At 37.0% G+C, this 17,691-nt stretch overlaps 1 protein-coding gene across 1 annotated transcript in view; it reads right to left on the bottom strand.

Moving 5' to 3' along the window:
- Window positions 1-17,691, bottom strand: part of NIPA1 (NIPA magnesium transporter 1) — a 56,470-nt gene that overhangs the window by 5,059 nt on the left and 33,720 nt on the right. Inside the window, exon 4 of the mRNA XM_036745447.1 lies at window positions 7,844-8,004. Within this exon, the coding sequence (XP_036601342.1) occupies window positions 7,844-8,004 (161 nt within the window). The remainder of the gene's footprint in view (window positions 1-7,843; window positions 8,005-17,691) is intronic.

The following is a 17,691-nucleotide window of genomic DNA, read 5'->3' as shown; positions in this document are numbered from 1 at the left end:
AATTTGGTCCTAGTTTTTTTTCTTTGGGAGCTTATGGTTTGTTCAATTTCTCTTTTCTGAATTTGGGTTAAAGTCTTGTATTTCTTGTTCTGTTAATCTGAGGATTTTACATTTTATAAACATTCATCCATTTTATTTAGATTGTCAGTTTTGTTGGCACGTAATTGGGCAAAATTGTTTCTAACTCTAAGTTACTTAATTTCCTTTTCATTTGTTGTAAATTCTTTTAAAATTGTTTATATTAGAAATTTTTAAAAACCAAATTAGCCAATGCTTTCCCTATTTTTTTCTGCAAATGACCTCTTACTTTTATTGATTAGTTAAATGCCTTTTGGTTTTCCACTTAATTAATTCCTTTGATTTTTCAGGATTTCTATTTTGAGATTTAGTTGGGGGGAGGTTTAACTTTTTGATTTTCTAGTTTGTTTTTCTTAGTTGTACGCTGACTCTATTGATCTGTCTTTTCTTTATCAAAGCGTATAGAGACACACATTTATTCCTAAAGGATTGCTTTGGCTGCATTCCAAAAATTCTGGTCTGTTGCCTCATTGAAATCATTACCTTTAAAAAACTTATCAATAATTTTTGTGATTTGTCCTTTGACCCGCCAATTCTTCAAAATTAAGTTATTTTGTTCTAAATAATTTTTTTCTTTATTGGAGGTACTTTTCATATTTTATTATTTAATATTTTAGTTTTCAACATTGATTTCCACAAGATTTTGAGTTACAAATTTTCTCCCCATTTCCACCCTCCCCCCCCTACTCCAAGATGGTGTATATTCTGATTGCCCCATCCCCCAGTCAGCCCTCTCTTCTGTCACCCCACTCCCAGCCCAACTCCTTTCCCCTTACTTTCTTGTAGGGCAGGATAGATCTCTATGCCCCATTCCATATATATCTTATTTTCCAGTTACATGCAAAAACAACTTTTTTTGAGCATCTGCTTTTAAAACTTTGAGTTCCAAATTCTCTCCCCTCTTCTCTCCCCACCCACCTTCCCTAAGAAGGCAAGCAACTCAACATAGCCCACACATGTATCATTATATAAAATACTTGAACAATAATCATGTTGTGAAAGACTATATTTCCCTCCATCCTCTCCTGTCCCCCTTTATTCAATTTTCTCCTTTGACCCTGTCCCTTTTCAAAAGTGTTTGCTTTTGATTACCTCCTCCCCCTATCTGCCCTCCCTTCTATCATCCTCTTTTTTTTTTATCCCCTTCTCCCTACTTTTCTGTGGGGTAGATGCCCAATTGAGTGTGTATGTTATCCCCTCCTCAGGTCAGATCTGATGAGAGCAAGATTCACTCATTCCCCCTCACCTGCCCCCTCTTCCCTTCCAACAGAACTGCTTTTTCTTGCCACGTTTATGTGAGATAATTTACCCCATTCTGTCTCTCTCTTTCTCTCTCTCTCAATATATTCCTCTCTCATGCGTTAATTTTATTTTTTTAGATATCATCCCTTCATATTCAACTCATTCTGTGCCCTCTGTCTATATTTATGTATATTCCCTTCAACTACCCTAATACTGAGTTCTCATGAATTATACACATCATCTTTCCATGTAAGAATGTAAACAAAACAGTTCAACTTTAGTAAGTCCCTTAGGATTTCTCTTTCTTCTTTACCTTTGCATGCTTCTCTTGATTCTTGTGGTTGAAAGTCAAATTTTCTTTTCAGCTCTGGTCTTTTCATTGAGAAAGCTTGAAAGTCCTGTATTTTATTGAAAATCCATATTTTGCCTTCAAGCATCATACTCAGTTTTGCTGGGTAGGTGATTCTTAGTTTTAATCCTAGCTCCTTTGACCTCCAGAATATCATATTCCAAGCCCTTTGATCCCTTAATGTAGAAGCTGCTAGATCTTGTGTTATCCTGATTGTGTTTCCACAATCTTCAAATTGTTTCTTTTTGGCTTTTTGCAGTATTTTCTCCTTGATCTGGGAGCTCTGAATTTGGTGACAATATTCCTAGGAATTTTCTTTTTGGGATTTTTTTCAAGAGGCTATTGGTGGATTCTTTCTATTTCTATTTTACCCTCTGGTTCTAGATTATCGGGGCAATTTTTCTTGATAATTGCTTGAAAGATGATGTCTAGGCCCTTTTTTTGATAATGGTTTTCAGGTAGTCCAATAATTTTAAAATTATCTCTCCTGGATCTATTCTCCAGGTCAGTGGTTTTCCCAATGAGATATTTCACATCATCTTCCATTTTTTCATTCCTTTGGTTCTGTTTTATAATATCTTGATTTCTCATAAGGAAACCAGCTTCCACTTGCTCCAATCTAATTTTTAAGGTGGTATTTTCTTCAGTAGTTTTTTTGGACCTCCTTTTCCATTTGGCTAATTCTGGCTTTCAAGGCATTCTTTTCCTTGTTGCCTTTTTGGAGCTCTTTTGCCATTTGAGTTAGTGTATTTTTTTTTGAGTTAGTGTATTTTTTAAGGTATTATCTTCTTCAGCATTTTTTGGGTCTCCTTTACCAAGTCATTGACTTGTTTTTCATGGTTTTCTTGCATCACTCTCATTTCTCTTCCCAATTTTTCCTCTACTTCTCTTACTTGCTTTTCCAAATACTTTTTGAGCTCTTCCATGGCCTGAGACCAATTAATATTTTTCTTGGAGGCTTTTGATGTAGGCTCTTTGACTTTGTTGACTTCTTCTGGCTGTATGTTTTGATCTTCTTTGTCACCAAAAAAAAGATTCTATAGTCTGAGTCTGAGTCTGTTTTCCCTGCCTGTTCATGTTCCCAGCCAACTACTTGACCTTTGAGCTTTTTGTCAGGGTATGACTGCTTGTAGAGTAGCGAGTACTTTGTCCCAAGCTTTAGAGGCTGCGCTGCTGTTTTCAGAGCTACTTCTACTCCACCCTCACTGCAAGCTCTGCCACAGCCACACTCATCCTCCCCCAAGAACCGCCAACCAGGATTGTGACCCAGATCCAAGGAGGGCAAAGCAAGGCTGCCTCTGTACCATCAAAGCACTCCCTGCACTCCTGCTCTGATCCGCTGCTTGATTCCTCTGGAAGCAGCTGACACTGGAGCCCTGGAAGCAGCTGTAGGAGCTTCCTGCTGCTGCTGCTGCCACCGCTACACCACCTCTGCCACCCCAGGGCTGGGGCTGGACTGCTCTCACCCCAATCTAGCAGTTTTCCCATTGATCTGCTCCATGGTCTTTGGCGTTTGTGGGTTGAGAAGTCTGGTAACTGCCACAGTCAATAATTCATGGCCCTAGGGCCTGCTCTGCCCGACTCTCAGTCTGGTTGGTCCTGGCATGGCCCATGCTGGGCTGTGCTCTGCTTCCAGCACCATGTGATAGACCCTTCCAGAGACCATCCAGGCTGTCCTCAGCAGGAGACCTGCTTCCCTCTGTTATTTTGTGGGTTCCGTAGCTATAGAATTTGTTCAGAGCCATTTTTACAGGTGTTTGGAGGGATTTGGGGGAGAGCTTAAGCAAGTCCCTGCTTTCCACCCCCATTCTAAATAATTATTAAATTTTTTTAGTGATTCTCATTTTTATTTCATTGTTGTCCGTAAAAGATTTGTTTAATATTTCTACTTTTCTGTACTTTATTTGCGAGGTATTTATGTTTTACTACAAGGTCAATTTTTGTAAAAGTGTCATACACAGCTAAAATGTATTTAGAAACTTTTCTACTCCTATTCAATATTCTCCAGAGTTCTACAATATCCAATTTTTCTAAAATTCTATTCAGTTTTTTAACTTATTTCTTGTAAATTGATTGGTTAGATTTGTTTAGTTCTGAAAGAGGTACACTGAGGTCCCCTACTATTATACTTTTATTGTCCATTTCTCCCTGTAACTCATTTAAGTTTTAAGCATTTAAATCCTATGCCATTCAGTGCATAAATATCAAGTATCAGTATTAATTCACTGTCTTTGTTACCTTTTGACATGATGTAGTATTCCTGTTTTCTCTCTTTTACCAAAGTGGTTTGTGGTTACCTTCCTTGATATTAAGTTTGCTACTCCTGCTTTTTTTACTTTACCCAAAGCATAGCAAAACCTAGCAGAACAGAGCTTGAAAGAGAAATTTCATTAAAAGAATAACAGTATTTAAAAAACTGGAAAAAGAACAAATTAAAAGCCCCTACTTAAATACCAAATTAGGAATCCTGAAAATCAAAGGAGAGATTAATAAAATTGAAAGTAAGAAAACCATTGAACTAATAAATGAAATTAGAAGCTGGTTTTATGAAAAAAACTAATAAAATAGATAAACCACTGGTTAATTTGATTTTAAAAAGGGAAAATGAAAACCAAATTACTAATATGAAAAATGAAAAGGGTGAATTTACCAGCAATGAAGAGGAATTTAAGACCATTGTTAGGAGCTATTTTGCTCAATTATATGCCAATAAATTTGACAATCTAAATGAAATGGATGAATATCTACAAAAATGTAAAATTACCCAGATTAACAGCAGAATCCAACAATGAACTTCCTAAGAAAAACATCCTCAGGACTAGATGGATTGACAAGGAATTCTACCAAACAGTTAAAAAATAATTAATCCTAATACTACATAAATTATTTGGAAAAACAGGAAAAGAAGTAGTCCTGCCAAATTACTTTTACAACACAAATATGAGAAAGAGCCACAACAGACAAAGAAAATTATAGACCAATTTCCCTAATAAATATTAATGCAAAAATTTTAAATAAAATATTAGCAAAGAGATTACAGCAATATGTCACAAATAATATGCACTACTACCAGGTAGGATTTAAACCAGGAATGTAGGGCTGGTTCAATATTAGGAAAAATATCAGCATAGCTGACCATATCCATAACAAAACCAACAGAAATTATATGATTATCTCAAAAGATTCAGAAAAAGCCTTCAACAAAATACTGTACCATTCCTATTAAAAAACACTATAGAACACAGGAATAACTGGAACTTACCTTAAAATGCTAAATAATATTTATCTAAAACCATAAGCAACCATTATCTCTAATGGAGATAAGCTAGAAGCCTTCCCAATACAATCAGGGGTGAAGCAAGGATGCCCAGTATCACCTATACTATTTAATATTGTACTAGAAATGTTAGCTATAGCAACAAGAGAAGAAAAAGAAATTAAAGGAATTAGGATAGAAAATGAGGAAACAAAACTATCACTCTTTGCAGATATGATGTTATACTTAGAAAATCCCAGACGATCAATTTAAAAAACTACTTGAAATTATTAACAACTTTAGCAAAGTTGCAGAATACAAAATAAACCCAACATCAGCATTTCTATATATTACCAACAAAGTCCAGCAGCAAGAGACAGAAGGAGAAATTCCATTTAAAGTAACTGTAGACAATATAAAATACTTGGGAGTCTACCAGTTAAAACAAACCCAGGAACTATATGAACACAATGATAAAACATTTACACAAATAAAGTCAGCTCTAAATAACTGAAAAAATATTAATTGCTCATGGGTAGGCCGACCAAATATAATAAAAATGACAATTCTATTTAAATTAAATACCAAACTACCAAAAATTATTTCATAGAGCTAGAGACAAAGTTTCTAATAACAAAGTTCACCTGGAAGAACAAAAGCTCAAGGGAATCGATGAAAAAAAAATGTGAAAGAGGGTGGTCTAGCCATACCAGATCTCAAACTGTATTATAAAGAAGTAATTATAAAAACCATCTGGTACTGGATAAGAAATAGAGTGATGTGGAATACATTAGGTACAAATTACATTATAGTAAATGACCACAGTAATCTAGTAGATGATATACTCAAAGATCCAAGCTTTTGGAGCAAAAACTCATTATTTGACAAATGCTGCTGGGAAAACTGAAAAACAGTATGGCAGAAACTAGGAATAGAACAACATCTCACACCATACACCAAGATGAGGTCAAAATGGGTACACAATTTACACATAATGGGTGATACCATAAGCAAATTAAAAGAACATGGAATAGTTTATCTGGCAGATTTATGGATAAGGGAATAATTTACAACCAAAGAAGATATAGACAACATTATAAAATATAAAACAAATCATTTTGGTTATATAAAATTAAAAAGTTTTTGTACAAACAAAATTAATGCAACCAAAATTATAAGGAAGGCAGAAAACTGGGAAAAAAATTTTGCAATAAGTATCTCTGATAAAGGCCTCGTTTCTCAAATACATAGAGAATTAAGTCAAATTTATAAAAATACAATTCATTCCCCAGTTGATAGTCAAAGGATATGAACAGGCAGTTTTCAGACAAAGAAATCAAAGCTATCTATAGAAATGTGAGAAAAATCTTCTGAATCACTACTGATCAGAGAAATGCAAATTAAAACAACTCTGAGGTACTACCTTGCACCTATGAGAGTGGACAATATGACAAAAGAAGGAAAATGTTAGATGTCTGTGGGAAAACTGGGGCACTAATGCACTGGTGGTGGAGGTTGAGCTGAGAACAATTTGGAACTATGCCCAAAGTCCTATAAATGTGTGCATATCCTTTGATCCAGCAATTCCACTGCTAGGTCTATATCCCAAAGACATCCAAAAAGGGGAAAAGGACCTATTTGTACAAAAATATTTATAGCAACTCTTTTTATAGTGGCTAAGAACTGGAACTCAAAGGGATGCCCATCAATTGGGGAATGGCTAAACAAGCTGTGGTATATGATTGTAATGGAATATTATTGTGCTATAAGAAATGACAAGCAGGATGATTTCAGAAAATCCTGTAAAGACTTACACGAACTGATGCATAGTGAAGTAAACAGAGCCAGGATAATGTTGTACACAATAACAGTACAGTTATAGTTCAATGAAGAACTGTGAATGACTGCCATTCTCAGCAATATGATGATCCAAGACAATCCCAAAGGATTAATGATGAAACACGCTATCCACCTCAAGAAAGAACTGATATTGTTCAAATACCAACTGAAGCATGCTATTTTTTACTTTCTTTCATTTCTTCTTTTATCTGAGTCTTCTTGTACATAATAAATAAAATGGAGATGTCTTACATGTACCCATGTATCTATAACATGTATCTGATTGCTTACCATGGGATGGGGGAGGGAGGGAGGAAAATTAAATAAACGTAAAAAGTGGACGTAGGGGAACATCCTAGGCCAATTTCACTCTGAGTAATTCTTAAACATTTCAAGTGCACCTGTGGTTACTTCAGTTATAGTTGCCTCAATAAGCATTTGTTCTGTACCATTATGTTTCATTAAAATTGGTCATAGTGGCATGCAGGCATCCATGTTTTTGGAGTAAAGGAACATTATGGTATCATTGTCTGAAACTGCTGACTGGGAAATATGGTAAAAAAAAAAGTTCTACACAGAGGATTAATTTAGAAGAAAACCATATCAGAACTTAAAAGTTTGCTTGAGGGATGCACAGTGATAATGTACTTTTCCTTATTTGATTCCAAGTACTATTCTATATTACAAATTTCAATCAATTTTGGGAGTGGCTTTTTTTCAACACTGGGCCCACATCAATTTAGTTCTTTGGCTTAAAGAACATATGATCAGACTTCAAAATGTACGTAAATTAGAAAATGACACTATACAGGTGACTATTATGATATTAGAGGATTATACACATTGACAATTTTTGTTTTTCTTTTCTTTTTTTGGCAAGGCAATTGGGGTTAAGTGACTTGCACACGTCACACAGCTAGTAAGTGTCAAGTTTCTGAGGCTGATTTTGAACTGAGGTCAGTGCTTGAAAATTTTTCTAGAGAATATCATATTAGGAAAATTTTTCAGTAAAGTTCAAAATTCCTCAAATTCCCTTAGGCAACCTCTCTTGATAATGTTTAAACAAGAAAATGAGTTACCTGGATTTGTAAGTTTCTCTTCCAGCTCAGCCTGAGTTGTTACGCTCTCAGATTTCGGGGAATGAATGATAAGAACAACAGAACCAGCACAACTTAGCAAACATCCCAACTTGCCCAAGATGTTCAGTTTTTCTTTCAGAAGGTAAGAAGCTAAAATAGACCTTCCACAACAAAAAGAAAATGACAATTTTAAAATCAAATGATTTGTCATAACAGTAATGAATCTTACTTCAGGTCCTACTTTGCTTAACAATACAGAAGAACACAAATTTCTCTATAGTATTTCTTAGTTAGTTTTAAGGGAATGAAGGAGAGGGCCTGGATCTGTGATTTCATTGGTAGAAGGGACTCCTGGATGACAAAGCTTCCCCTACTAATGTGGGTCAACACCCTCTCTGTAACATGTACCCCTCAAGAGTTGCCCAGAGTCCTGAGTGGTTAATGACTTGTCTAGGATCACAATGCCAGTATGTGACAGAGATAGGACTTGAACCCAGATCTTCTTGATTCTGAGGCCAGATTTATACCTACTCCCCTACACTGTGCCTTTTAAAAGATTTAGTAGTAAGAAATTAGAAAGTTTCAGAGAAATGAAAAAACAAAAGTAAACATAATATCACAAACAAATTTAGGTGTTTTTAGTACAGTGATGGTGGTGATGGTGGGGGTAATAAGAGATTGAATAGGGCTCACTGATCATTTGAGTTCTATACCATTCCTCTCTGGTCTACTTGATGAAATTACAAAGAAAGGTAAGAAGTGTATAACAAAGATAATAAGATTTTATGGTCTTGAGGGAAATATGAATAAGTGTTTACACTCTGTTACCACTTTAATAGACATGAAGAAATTCTTCCATCAATTTGATGCAATTATATGGAGGGTAGCTATTAACTATGGGTTAGCTAAGTGGTGCAATGGACAGAGTACCAGGAACTGATGTCAGGAAGACTCATCTTCCTGAGTTCAAATCCATTCTCAGCCATTTACTAGTTGGGTGAACCTGGACAAGTAATTTAACTCTGTTTGCCCCAGTTTCCTCATCAGTAAAATGAGCTGGAGAAAGAACTGGCAAATCACTCCAGTATCTTTGCCAAGAAAATCCTAAATGAGGTAACAAAGAGTCAGACACTACTGAAATGAATGAACATAAGATAAGTTATATATTTGGGGCAGTTAAGTGGCACATGGAATAGACTCATCTTCCTGAATTCAAATCCGGCCCTAGATACTAGCCGTGTGGCCCTGGGAAAGTTACTTTATCCTGTTTGCCTCAGTTTCCTCATCTGTAGAATGATCTGGAGAAGGAAATAAGCAAACCACTCCAGTATCTTTGCCATGAAAATCCTAAATGGGATCATGAAAAGTCAGATATGAGTGAAAAACTACTGAACACAGCTATTAGATGGCTGAAGGACCATCATACCCTTGAGGGTCTTTATGTAGCTCCTCCCTCCCCACCACACGCATAGGTTGCATCCCCAGTGGGAAGACTACCCTGGGTTCAAGCTATTTTGCAGGTCTAAATTTATAAAACTAAAGCTCATGAGTCTCCCCTAATTATTTTACCTTCAATAGTCAGCCAGTTAACACAAAGCAAAGGCATACCATGAAAAGTAGTAGCAAAACATTGTCCCCACAAAGCTAGGTCACGCTGTCCCACCAATAAAACCAGTATGAGTGTGAAGAATGGGCATGCATGTAGAATATGCTAGTAGAGAGGCATATACTTATGGAATGCATGGCCAAGTCAACTTATGCCTCTAATATTGTAGGATCCAGATGTCTTGTCTTTTCTTTTCTCCTGGTGTTCTCATGCTGTTCCCACACTGGGCACAACACTTTTACTGGGCAGGTGGTTCAGCTGGGCTCCCTGGGCCTGTTCTCCACAGCTCTACTTGATTCTTCAGCTAGAATCCTTGGGCATACTCTCTGAATTCAGTGTCTCCTATTGGGTGACTTGCTCTACTAAATGATGCCAGTGATGATGGGGAAGGAGGAGAGAAGGAAGGAAGGGAGAGAGAGAGGAAGGGAGGGAGGAAAGAAGGAAGGAAGGAAGGAGGGAAGGAAGGAGGGAAGGAAAGAGGGAAGGAAGGAGGGAAGGAAAGAGGGAAGGAAGGAGGGAAGGAAAGAGGGAAGGAAGGAGGGAAGGAAAGAGGGAAGGAAGGAGGGAAGGAAGGAAGCAGGGAAACAGGGAAGCAAGGAAGGAAGGAAAAGGAAATCTCTCTACCACTAGACTCCAGAAGAAGGACAAAAGGGAAAGGCCAAGATTGATTTTCTCTTAAGAGACAAATGAGCTCCTCTTACACAGCTGACTTTCTTCTCAACTGAGAGGGATGGCTCTCCTCTTGACTGAATCCTCAGAGAGCATCTCATCTATAGAATGAGATTTTTAGCTCATGACTTTTTAAAGGTGCCAAGGGTATGGCTGATCCTTTAGCAGGCCAATAGTTAGCCAACTTGTAATTACACCAAACCAATGGAGGAACTTCTTTCCTACCTCCCAAAAGGGAAATAAAGTATAAATACTTCTTTTATGTCCTTTTAAGAAAATAAAACCTCATTCTTTCTGTTACCTGACCTGTATATCATCAAATAGGATGGGGGAGGGCAAGGACTCAGTTGACCTGGGATCCCTTAATCAAATCTTCCATCCTCCAAATTATAATAAAACAAACATCTAAATAATTAATAGATTGTTATTTCTCCACTAAATTCTGTTTTCTCTTTTGCTAGTTTAGGAGTTGCCATAGTTGCCAGAGGGGCAGCAAGGTGGCGCATTAGATACAGCGCTGGGACTGGAGTCGGGAAGATGAGTCTTCCTGAGTTCAAATCCGGCCTCAGACACTTCTTAGCTGTGTAACCCTCGGCAAGTCACTTCATCCTGTTTGCCTCAGTTCCTCATCTGTAAAATAAGCTGGAGAAGGAAATGGCAAACTACTCTAGTATCTTCGTCAAAAAAACCTCAAATGGGGTCATGAAGAGCTGGACACGACTGAAACAAATGAACAACAATAAAACAAAGTTGCCAGAATGAAACTAGAAGTCGACCTGACCACAGGATAAGAAGGTTATCACATCTGATAAACCATCCTAGGTTTATAAAAATATCACCCATAGTCCTAAGAGTTACACTGACTCTTTAATATGATGAATATAATCTTATTGTCAATTTGTTTTTAATTTCTCTATAATGAAACTTTTTATAAGACTAGAGGGTTTTTTTTTAAACATTTCCCTCTCTATAATCAGATGATAACCAGACACAAATTTGGCTGAACCAAGGAGTCAAAGTTATTTTCTTTTGATTAATTTTTAACAGCGATGACATCATAATAGGAAGGGACTTATGAAGAGTTGGAGAAGTCCTGATGTTATTTGACAAGTGATTTGGAATGTGAAGTTCCTCTAAAAAGAGATACATACTCCGACCTTCTGTTCTGTTTTATTACACATCCTGCAGGTGCTAAATTAATTCTCTATATTCCACATTGGAGGGAGTTAAAGGAAAATCGTAGTGCTAATGATTAAACAAATTATATTTCTTTCGGCTTTGGAATGCTATTTCCCTACTGTTCTGAGATTTCGTAATACTTCAAACTAGATAACAAGTCAGGTCAACAAGCATTTATTAAGTACCTACTGTGTGCCAGGAACTATGATCAGTGATGGAACAAGACAAAACAGGCAAAAACAGTGCCTGCTCTCAAGAAGCTCACATTCTAACAGAAGGATCTCATAATAACAGAGCCATACTACAAATAGGTCTGGTCTAGAAAAATCTCAGAAGATGTTCAGCTTCTCTGATCCTTCCCTGCTTAGGCCTCCTCCCTTTTTCCCATTTCAAAAGGAAGGGTCATCTCTGATGCAAAAGACCAGACTAAGGCAGTTTTAACTCATCTATTATATGCTTGGTTTACACTTCCCTTCAGAACGATGATAACTAATCACATGTATAGGTTCAAGAGGCCTTCTTACCATTTTCTGGGCCAGCGTAAGCATGATTATATTTTTATTAAAAAGGACTTAGCCGAGATCAAATGTGAATGTATGTATGTGAATGTGCTTTGAAATCTACTAAGGGCTATACAAACAAAAGATATTAAGTATAAGACTACAACGAAAACAAAGCCTTGCATGAAATCAAGACTGGTAAAATCTGCCATGCTCTGAGTGAAAGTAATCCTGAAACTATTCGTTAGGATTTCAGTGAACAAATAACTTTTAGCCATAAGACTTCACCTTGTAAATAATGTGGCACCTAACCTAGAAACTTAAGAAATACTGCAAACATTCATTTGGAGCTCTGTCTGAGAGCCACCTTAGAGAGAAGGGCTAAGTGAGAAGAAGGGTATATGCCTTTAAAAAAAGAAGAAATAATTCCTCTAATTTCAGAACATTTGAAATAAACTGGTCTGCTAGGAAATATTCAGACTAAAATTTCAATAATAAACAATTACAAGAGTGAAACTTCCCTTTCAGAAGGGATGATGATAATGAAAAATGAAGTATCAGGGATAAAAGAACTTCAAAGTTTCTTCTCATATGTATTAAATCATCAAAGATGATAAACAAGAGAAGCCTCGGAAAGATAGTCATATTAATACACCGTGGTTCAACTATGAAGGCGTTCAGCCATACCTGGAAAACTGCTTGAAATTATAAAAGTGACTAAGTTGTTCATACATTTTGACCCAGAGATATGATTCGTTACTTAGACTAAGCCCCTCAAAAAGGACAAAGACAGAGTTCCCACATACACCAATATATTCAAAGCAGCATTATTTCTATCAGAGCAAACAACCAGAAACAAGGCAACAAGGTAGAAGAGTAAAGAAGCAGAGAGGAGAAAAGGAACCTGATTTCTACTTTTAGGTGGCTAGGCTTTCCTCCAGAACTAACTCCAATCTTGATGGGGTATGTGGGTCTAGAACAGATAGGCCCCTTACTGGAGAGGGAGAGGATACAGAAACCTAGCTACTCTGGAACCAGTAGTTGCTTTAACTTTTAGATTTGCTACAAGGAAGTTACAAGGAAGTAGTGAAAAGCATTACTGGAAATCAGCACTAGTATTAAAAAAGGCATCAACACATTTTTAAAAGTTGTGTGTTTTTTTTAAATAAAGAAGAAATTTATAATAATAATGGCTCAAAACCAGATTTATTAGAAAAAGTCTCAAGCAGCAAAGTTGTATTCGAGCAGTTAGGAGATGTTTTATTCCTCTGGGTTTTTTTTTCCTACTCCCTCAGCTCTTTTTCTAAAAAGAGTGCTTTCTATATCTGCTAGACATTTCAAAGATATGACATTGCTAAGAAGCACAACTTGTTTTGTTTTACTACAAGATGTTTATTATAGATTTCTGGGTTTAGAGCAAGTAAGGTCCTTAGTGGACAAGTTTCTGACCATTCCTCATTAACTAGCAAAAACAACAAAAAAAATCCTTAACACTAAGGAGCTAACACATCATATTTGTAACATAAACATTTGAATACAAATTCAGCTATTAAATTTGTAAATACCATCTAAATGAAGTAACACTATAATTTAAAAGAAAACAACAAAATAAATACGGGAAGCAAAAACTACTGTGGCACGATTGGGGAGACACTACTGTGTTCTAGAAAGCTGGGTGTTGCAGTGGGTAGAATGCTGAACTTGGAGTGGGGATAACCTGAATTCAAAACCAGTCCTTGAAGACTTACTAGCAGTGTGATCTTGGGCAAATCATTTAACTTCTCTGTGCCTCAGGTTCCTCAGCTGAAAAGTGGGAACAATAATTATACCTACTTCTTAGGGTTGCTGTAAGGATAAAATGAGGTATCTGTGAAAAATTATTGCCACAATAAACAAGTCTACCAGGACCTGTTTTTAAATGTACAACAAAGGACAAAGCCACCTGAAGCCTCATCTCTAAGTCAGTGAAACAGAAGCAAAATAGAATTGGCCTGGGGAAAAGGAAGCTTATGCCCTCCTTCCAGCTCTGTCATTAATTATCTTTATGACCTTGATGAATCTTTCCAACCTCTCTGGGTCTCTGTTTCTTCATCTATGACAACGAATGGGCTGGTCTATGTATTCTTTAAGATTCCTTTCAATCCTATGATTCTATAACTTGGAGTTCATTTGTGCCTTTGCAAAAGCTAACACAGTCAGATACCATATAATTATATGCCAGAAGCAAGCAATTTATACCTATGACGATAGCTATTCTCCATCTCTGCTGGGATTTGTTTATAAGGTACAAGGGTTCATAACCTGTGGTCCGTAGACCCCCATAGATTTCAGGGGGTCCTTGATAATGGATGGATAAGAACTACATCTTTACTTTCACTAATCCCTAATTGAAATTTAGCATTTAAATATTAAACTTTTTTCTGAGAAGTGATCCATAGGCTTTACCAGACTGCCAAGGGGGTCCGTGACACAAAAAAGTTAAGAACCCCTGAAACAGAAAGAAGAATTTAATGATGAAAATGTAATAGTTACTTAAAAGTTAACCAAAATACCCTATAAAGTTACAAGTTTGGATTTTGTGGAATCTCAGGAATTCTTAAAACAAGACGTGTGATTACATATTAAGTGCTGCTGCATGTAAGCAAATGAGACTTTTTAAAAAATCAAGAATACTGTATCTTAAGATGGCTTTTTTTTTGGCAAAAGACTTGGTACTTGTTGAAAGTGTTAGAGCCAAGATGGAAGAGTGATAGGAACCTGTGCAGCCTAGCTTCTTTCCACAAAACTCCTCTAAACAGATCTAGAATATGTGCCAGACCGACTCCCGATGAAGACATCCAGAAAAAGTCACAGTGAGTCATCTGTCCAGCCTGGCTTAGCATAAAGAGTGAGGTCTACAGACACTGAAGACTGGGGTCAGGCCAGGAATGTGTCTGCCATAGAACACTCCAGGGAGAAACTGTACACTTGGTGAGAACCATGCCTGGGATCCACCAGTGCCATACTGGGGCATTGCAACAGGGACAGATGTGAGCTCTAAGTTTTGTTGCACATTAACCAGTTTTGGGTCAGCCACAAATGGCAGACTGAGAAGAGAGAGGGTGGGGAGACCCTGGGAGGTAGAATGAGAAAGGAGGAAGTTTAAAATCAAGCCATAGCAAGCAACGGCATCAAGGTGGCTCTGACCCTAAGAGCAGAACAGGGTCCCATTCCCAACATCTACCTCAGTGTGCAGAAGAAGGAGGGCAGGAATCCCAGACCAAAGAGGAGCCCACAATTTCACCACGCAGAACCAGCAGAGCTTACTGGCTGAATCCAGCAGCAGTCTGCTCTTGCTCAGACCCAAACCCTGGTTGGGAACTTGAAGAGCTCAGACCAAGGAGGAAACAATTGGGCTTTACCATAGATCAGGTCACTCTGGGAGCACTGGAAGCTTGCAGGTCCCCAGACTATCCCCGATATCCTAGAATAACACGACACTCAATACAAAAAAACAGCAACAGGACCAGCCCAGAGCTTCCTTCCAGAAGTACAACAGAACCCAGACCTAATACAAATTCTAAAGTCAGGAAGAGCCTGGAAGAATGAACAAATAACCAAAAAAGGAAGCCCTCATAAAGTATCATAGAGGCAGAGAAGCTCAAGACATAAACCTAGAAGAAAAGAATGACTTCAAACTATCTAGAAACAAAGCCTCAGAGAAAAACAGAGCCTGGGCAAAAATTCAACTTGAATTTCAGGGAAAGATGAGGCAAGAGTTAAAAACTGAGTTTAAAATGTTTTTATAAATTAAATAAGAGAAAATTAGAAAAGAACTAAGATCTATGAAAGAAAGAATTGGAAAAGGAATTAACAGGTTGGCACAAGAGTACAAGACCTTGCCCAAGCAACAAACTTTTTGAAAATTAGAATGGCCTGACTAGAAGCCAATGTCTCCATAAGGCAACAAGAAATATTAAAGCAAAGTCAAATGGTTGAAAAAAAGGAGAAGAAAATGTAAGGTATTTCAAAGCAATAACAATTGACCTGGAAAACAAATGAAGGAGATAAAATTTAAGAATCACTGCATTATCTGAATACCGTGCCAAAAAAAAAGAGCCTTGACATCTTATTTCAAGAAATCTTTAAAAAGCAAACAAAACCACAAACTGCCAAGATCTCTTGGAAACAGAGTGCCACCCAGAGACTGAAAGAATCCATCTCCAGAAAGAAACCCCAAAATGAAAATATGATCTTATAGACAAGAATAACTTACCCAACAGCACTGAGTAAAATGATACAGGGAAAATGGACCTCTAATGAAATAAAAAAATTCCAAACATTCCTCATGAAAAGACCAGAGCTGTAGGGAAACTTTGTGTTTCAAACACAAGAGTGAAGAAACAACATGAAAAAGCAGACATGAATCAACAGTGATAAAGGACTATACAAGAATAAACTGCTTACTTTCAAATATGGGGAGATGAGACAGGTGTCCCCTCTAATCTCTATCATCATCAGGGGTCATAGAGGCAGTCCAATTACACAAGGTTTGGGAGTAGTTCTATTATGTCTTGGAGCCCTTAAAAGAATGGTGAGGAAAGAGAAATATACTGAGGGAATTGGGGGTTGGGAAGAAGGGAAAGAAAATTATCTCACATAATCAGGGTACACAAGGAGATTTCTATACAAACAACGAGTAGGGTAACACCTGACACATGATCCTCAATCTCATCTGAACTAGTCAAAGGAGACCATATATATACACATACACATATACATACATATGCAGTTGGACACAAAAGTACATTTCATTCAACAAGTGAAACAGCAGGGAAAAGGAGAAAAGGGGAAGGGAAATCTGAAGCAGAGCAGATTAAGGGAGGAAGCAAAACAAGCTCTAAAGGTATACAAAAATGTTTATAGCTCTTTGAAGCAGTAAAGGATGGGAATCTGAGGGGGCATCCAGAAATTGGGGGATGAGTGAATAATTTATGGTAATATAAATGTGACAGAAGACTATTGTGCTGATTTCTCATCAGCAAAATGGCCAACCACAATTCCAGAAGACTAATGATGAAACATACCATACCCACCTAATAAGAATGAGGATTCAGAATACAGAATGAGACAAATTTTCTTTTTGGTATGGCCAGTTGGCCAATGTGGAAATTTGTTTTGATTGACTGAATGTGTTTGTAATTGGTTTTGTTTTTCTTATGTTCTCAACTGGGGAAGGAGTGGGGTGAATGAGTGTAAAGGGAGATTTTGGCTGATCAAAGCAAATAAAATATTATACTCATATTGTTTCTATATGCCACACAAGAAAATCTGTCACTCTATAGAAGTGTGTATGTATACATACACATATATATATATATATACACACACACACACATACAAATGTGTATGTCTATATGTGTGTGTATATTTATGTATATATGCCAAAGAGATTTATCAGTCTTTTAAGGAATTTTTTTTAAAGTGGTTTTGTTTGTTTGTTTTTGTTTTGGGCAGGGCAATTGGGGTTAAGTGACTTGTCCAAGGTCACACAGCTAGTACATGCATCAAGTGTCTGAGGCCGCATTTGAACTCAGGTCCTCCTGACTCCAGGGTAGGTGCTCTACTCACTGCGCCACCTAGCTGCCCCTAAAAGTAGTTTTATAAAATTTTTGAATAACATGCTATTTATTGGATAAATGAGTGAGGGATGGAATTAATGAAGTGTAGTATTTCTTCTGAAATAGTGATTCCGTAAGGCTTGAAGCCAGTGAGTTTTACACAATACTTGGGACAGTAACATTTACAGTATGACTGATAAAACATTCATGGTCAACTGAATGACAATGAAAGTCTCTTAATGAGAAATAACAATGTAACATATAAGTAAAAACATATTGATTAAGTGCTTCTAT

This window comes from Trichosurus vulpecula, chromosome 2 (genome assembly GCF_011100635.1).
Source record: "Trichosurus vulpecula isolate mTriVul1 chromosome 2, mTriVul1.pri, whole genome shotgun sequence".
NCBI classification, from domain to species: domain Eukaryota; kingdom Metazoa; phylum Chordata; class Mammalia; order Diprotodontia; family Phalangeridae; genus Trichosurus; species Trichosurus vulpecula.
This window is presented reverse-complemented; position numbering and strand designations above follow the sequence as displayed.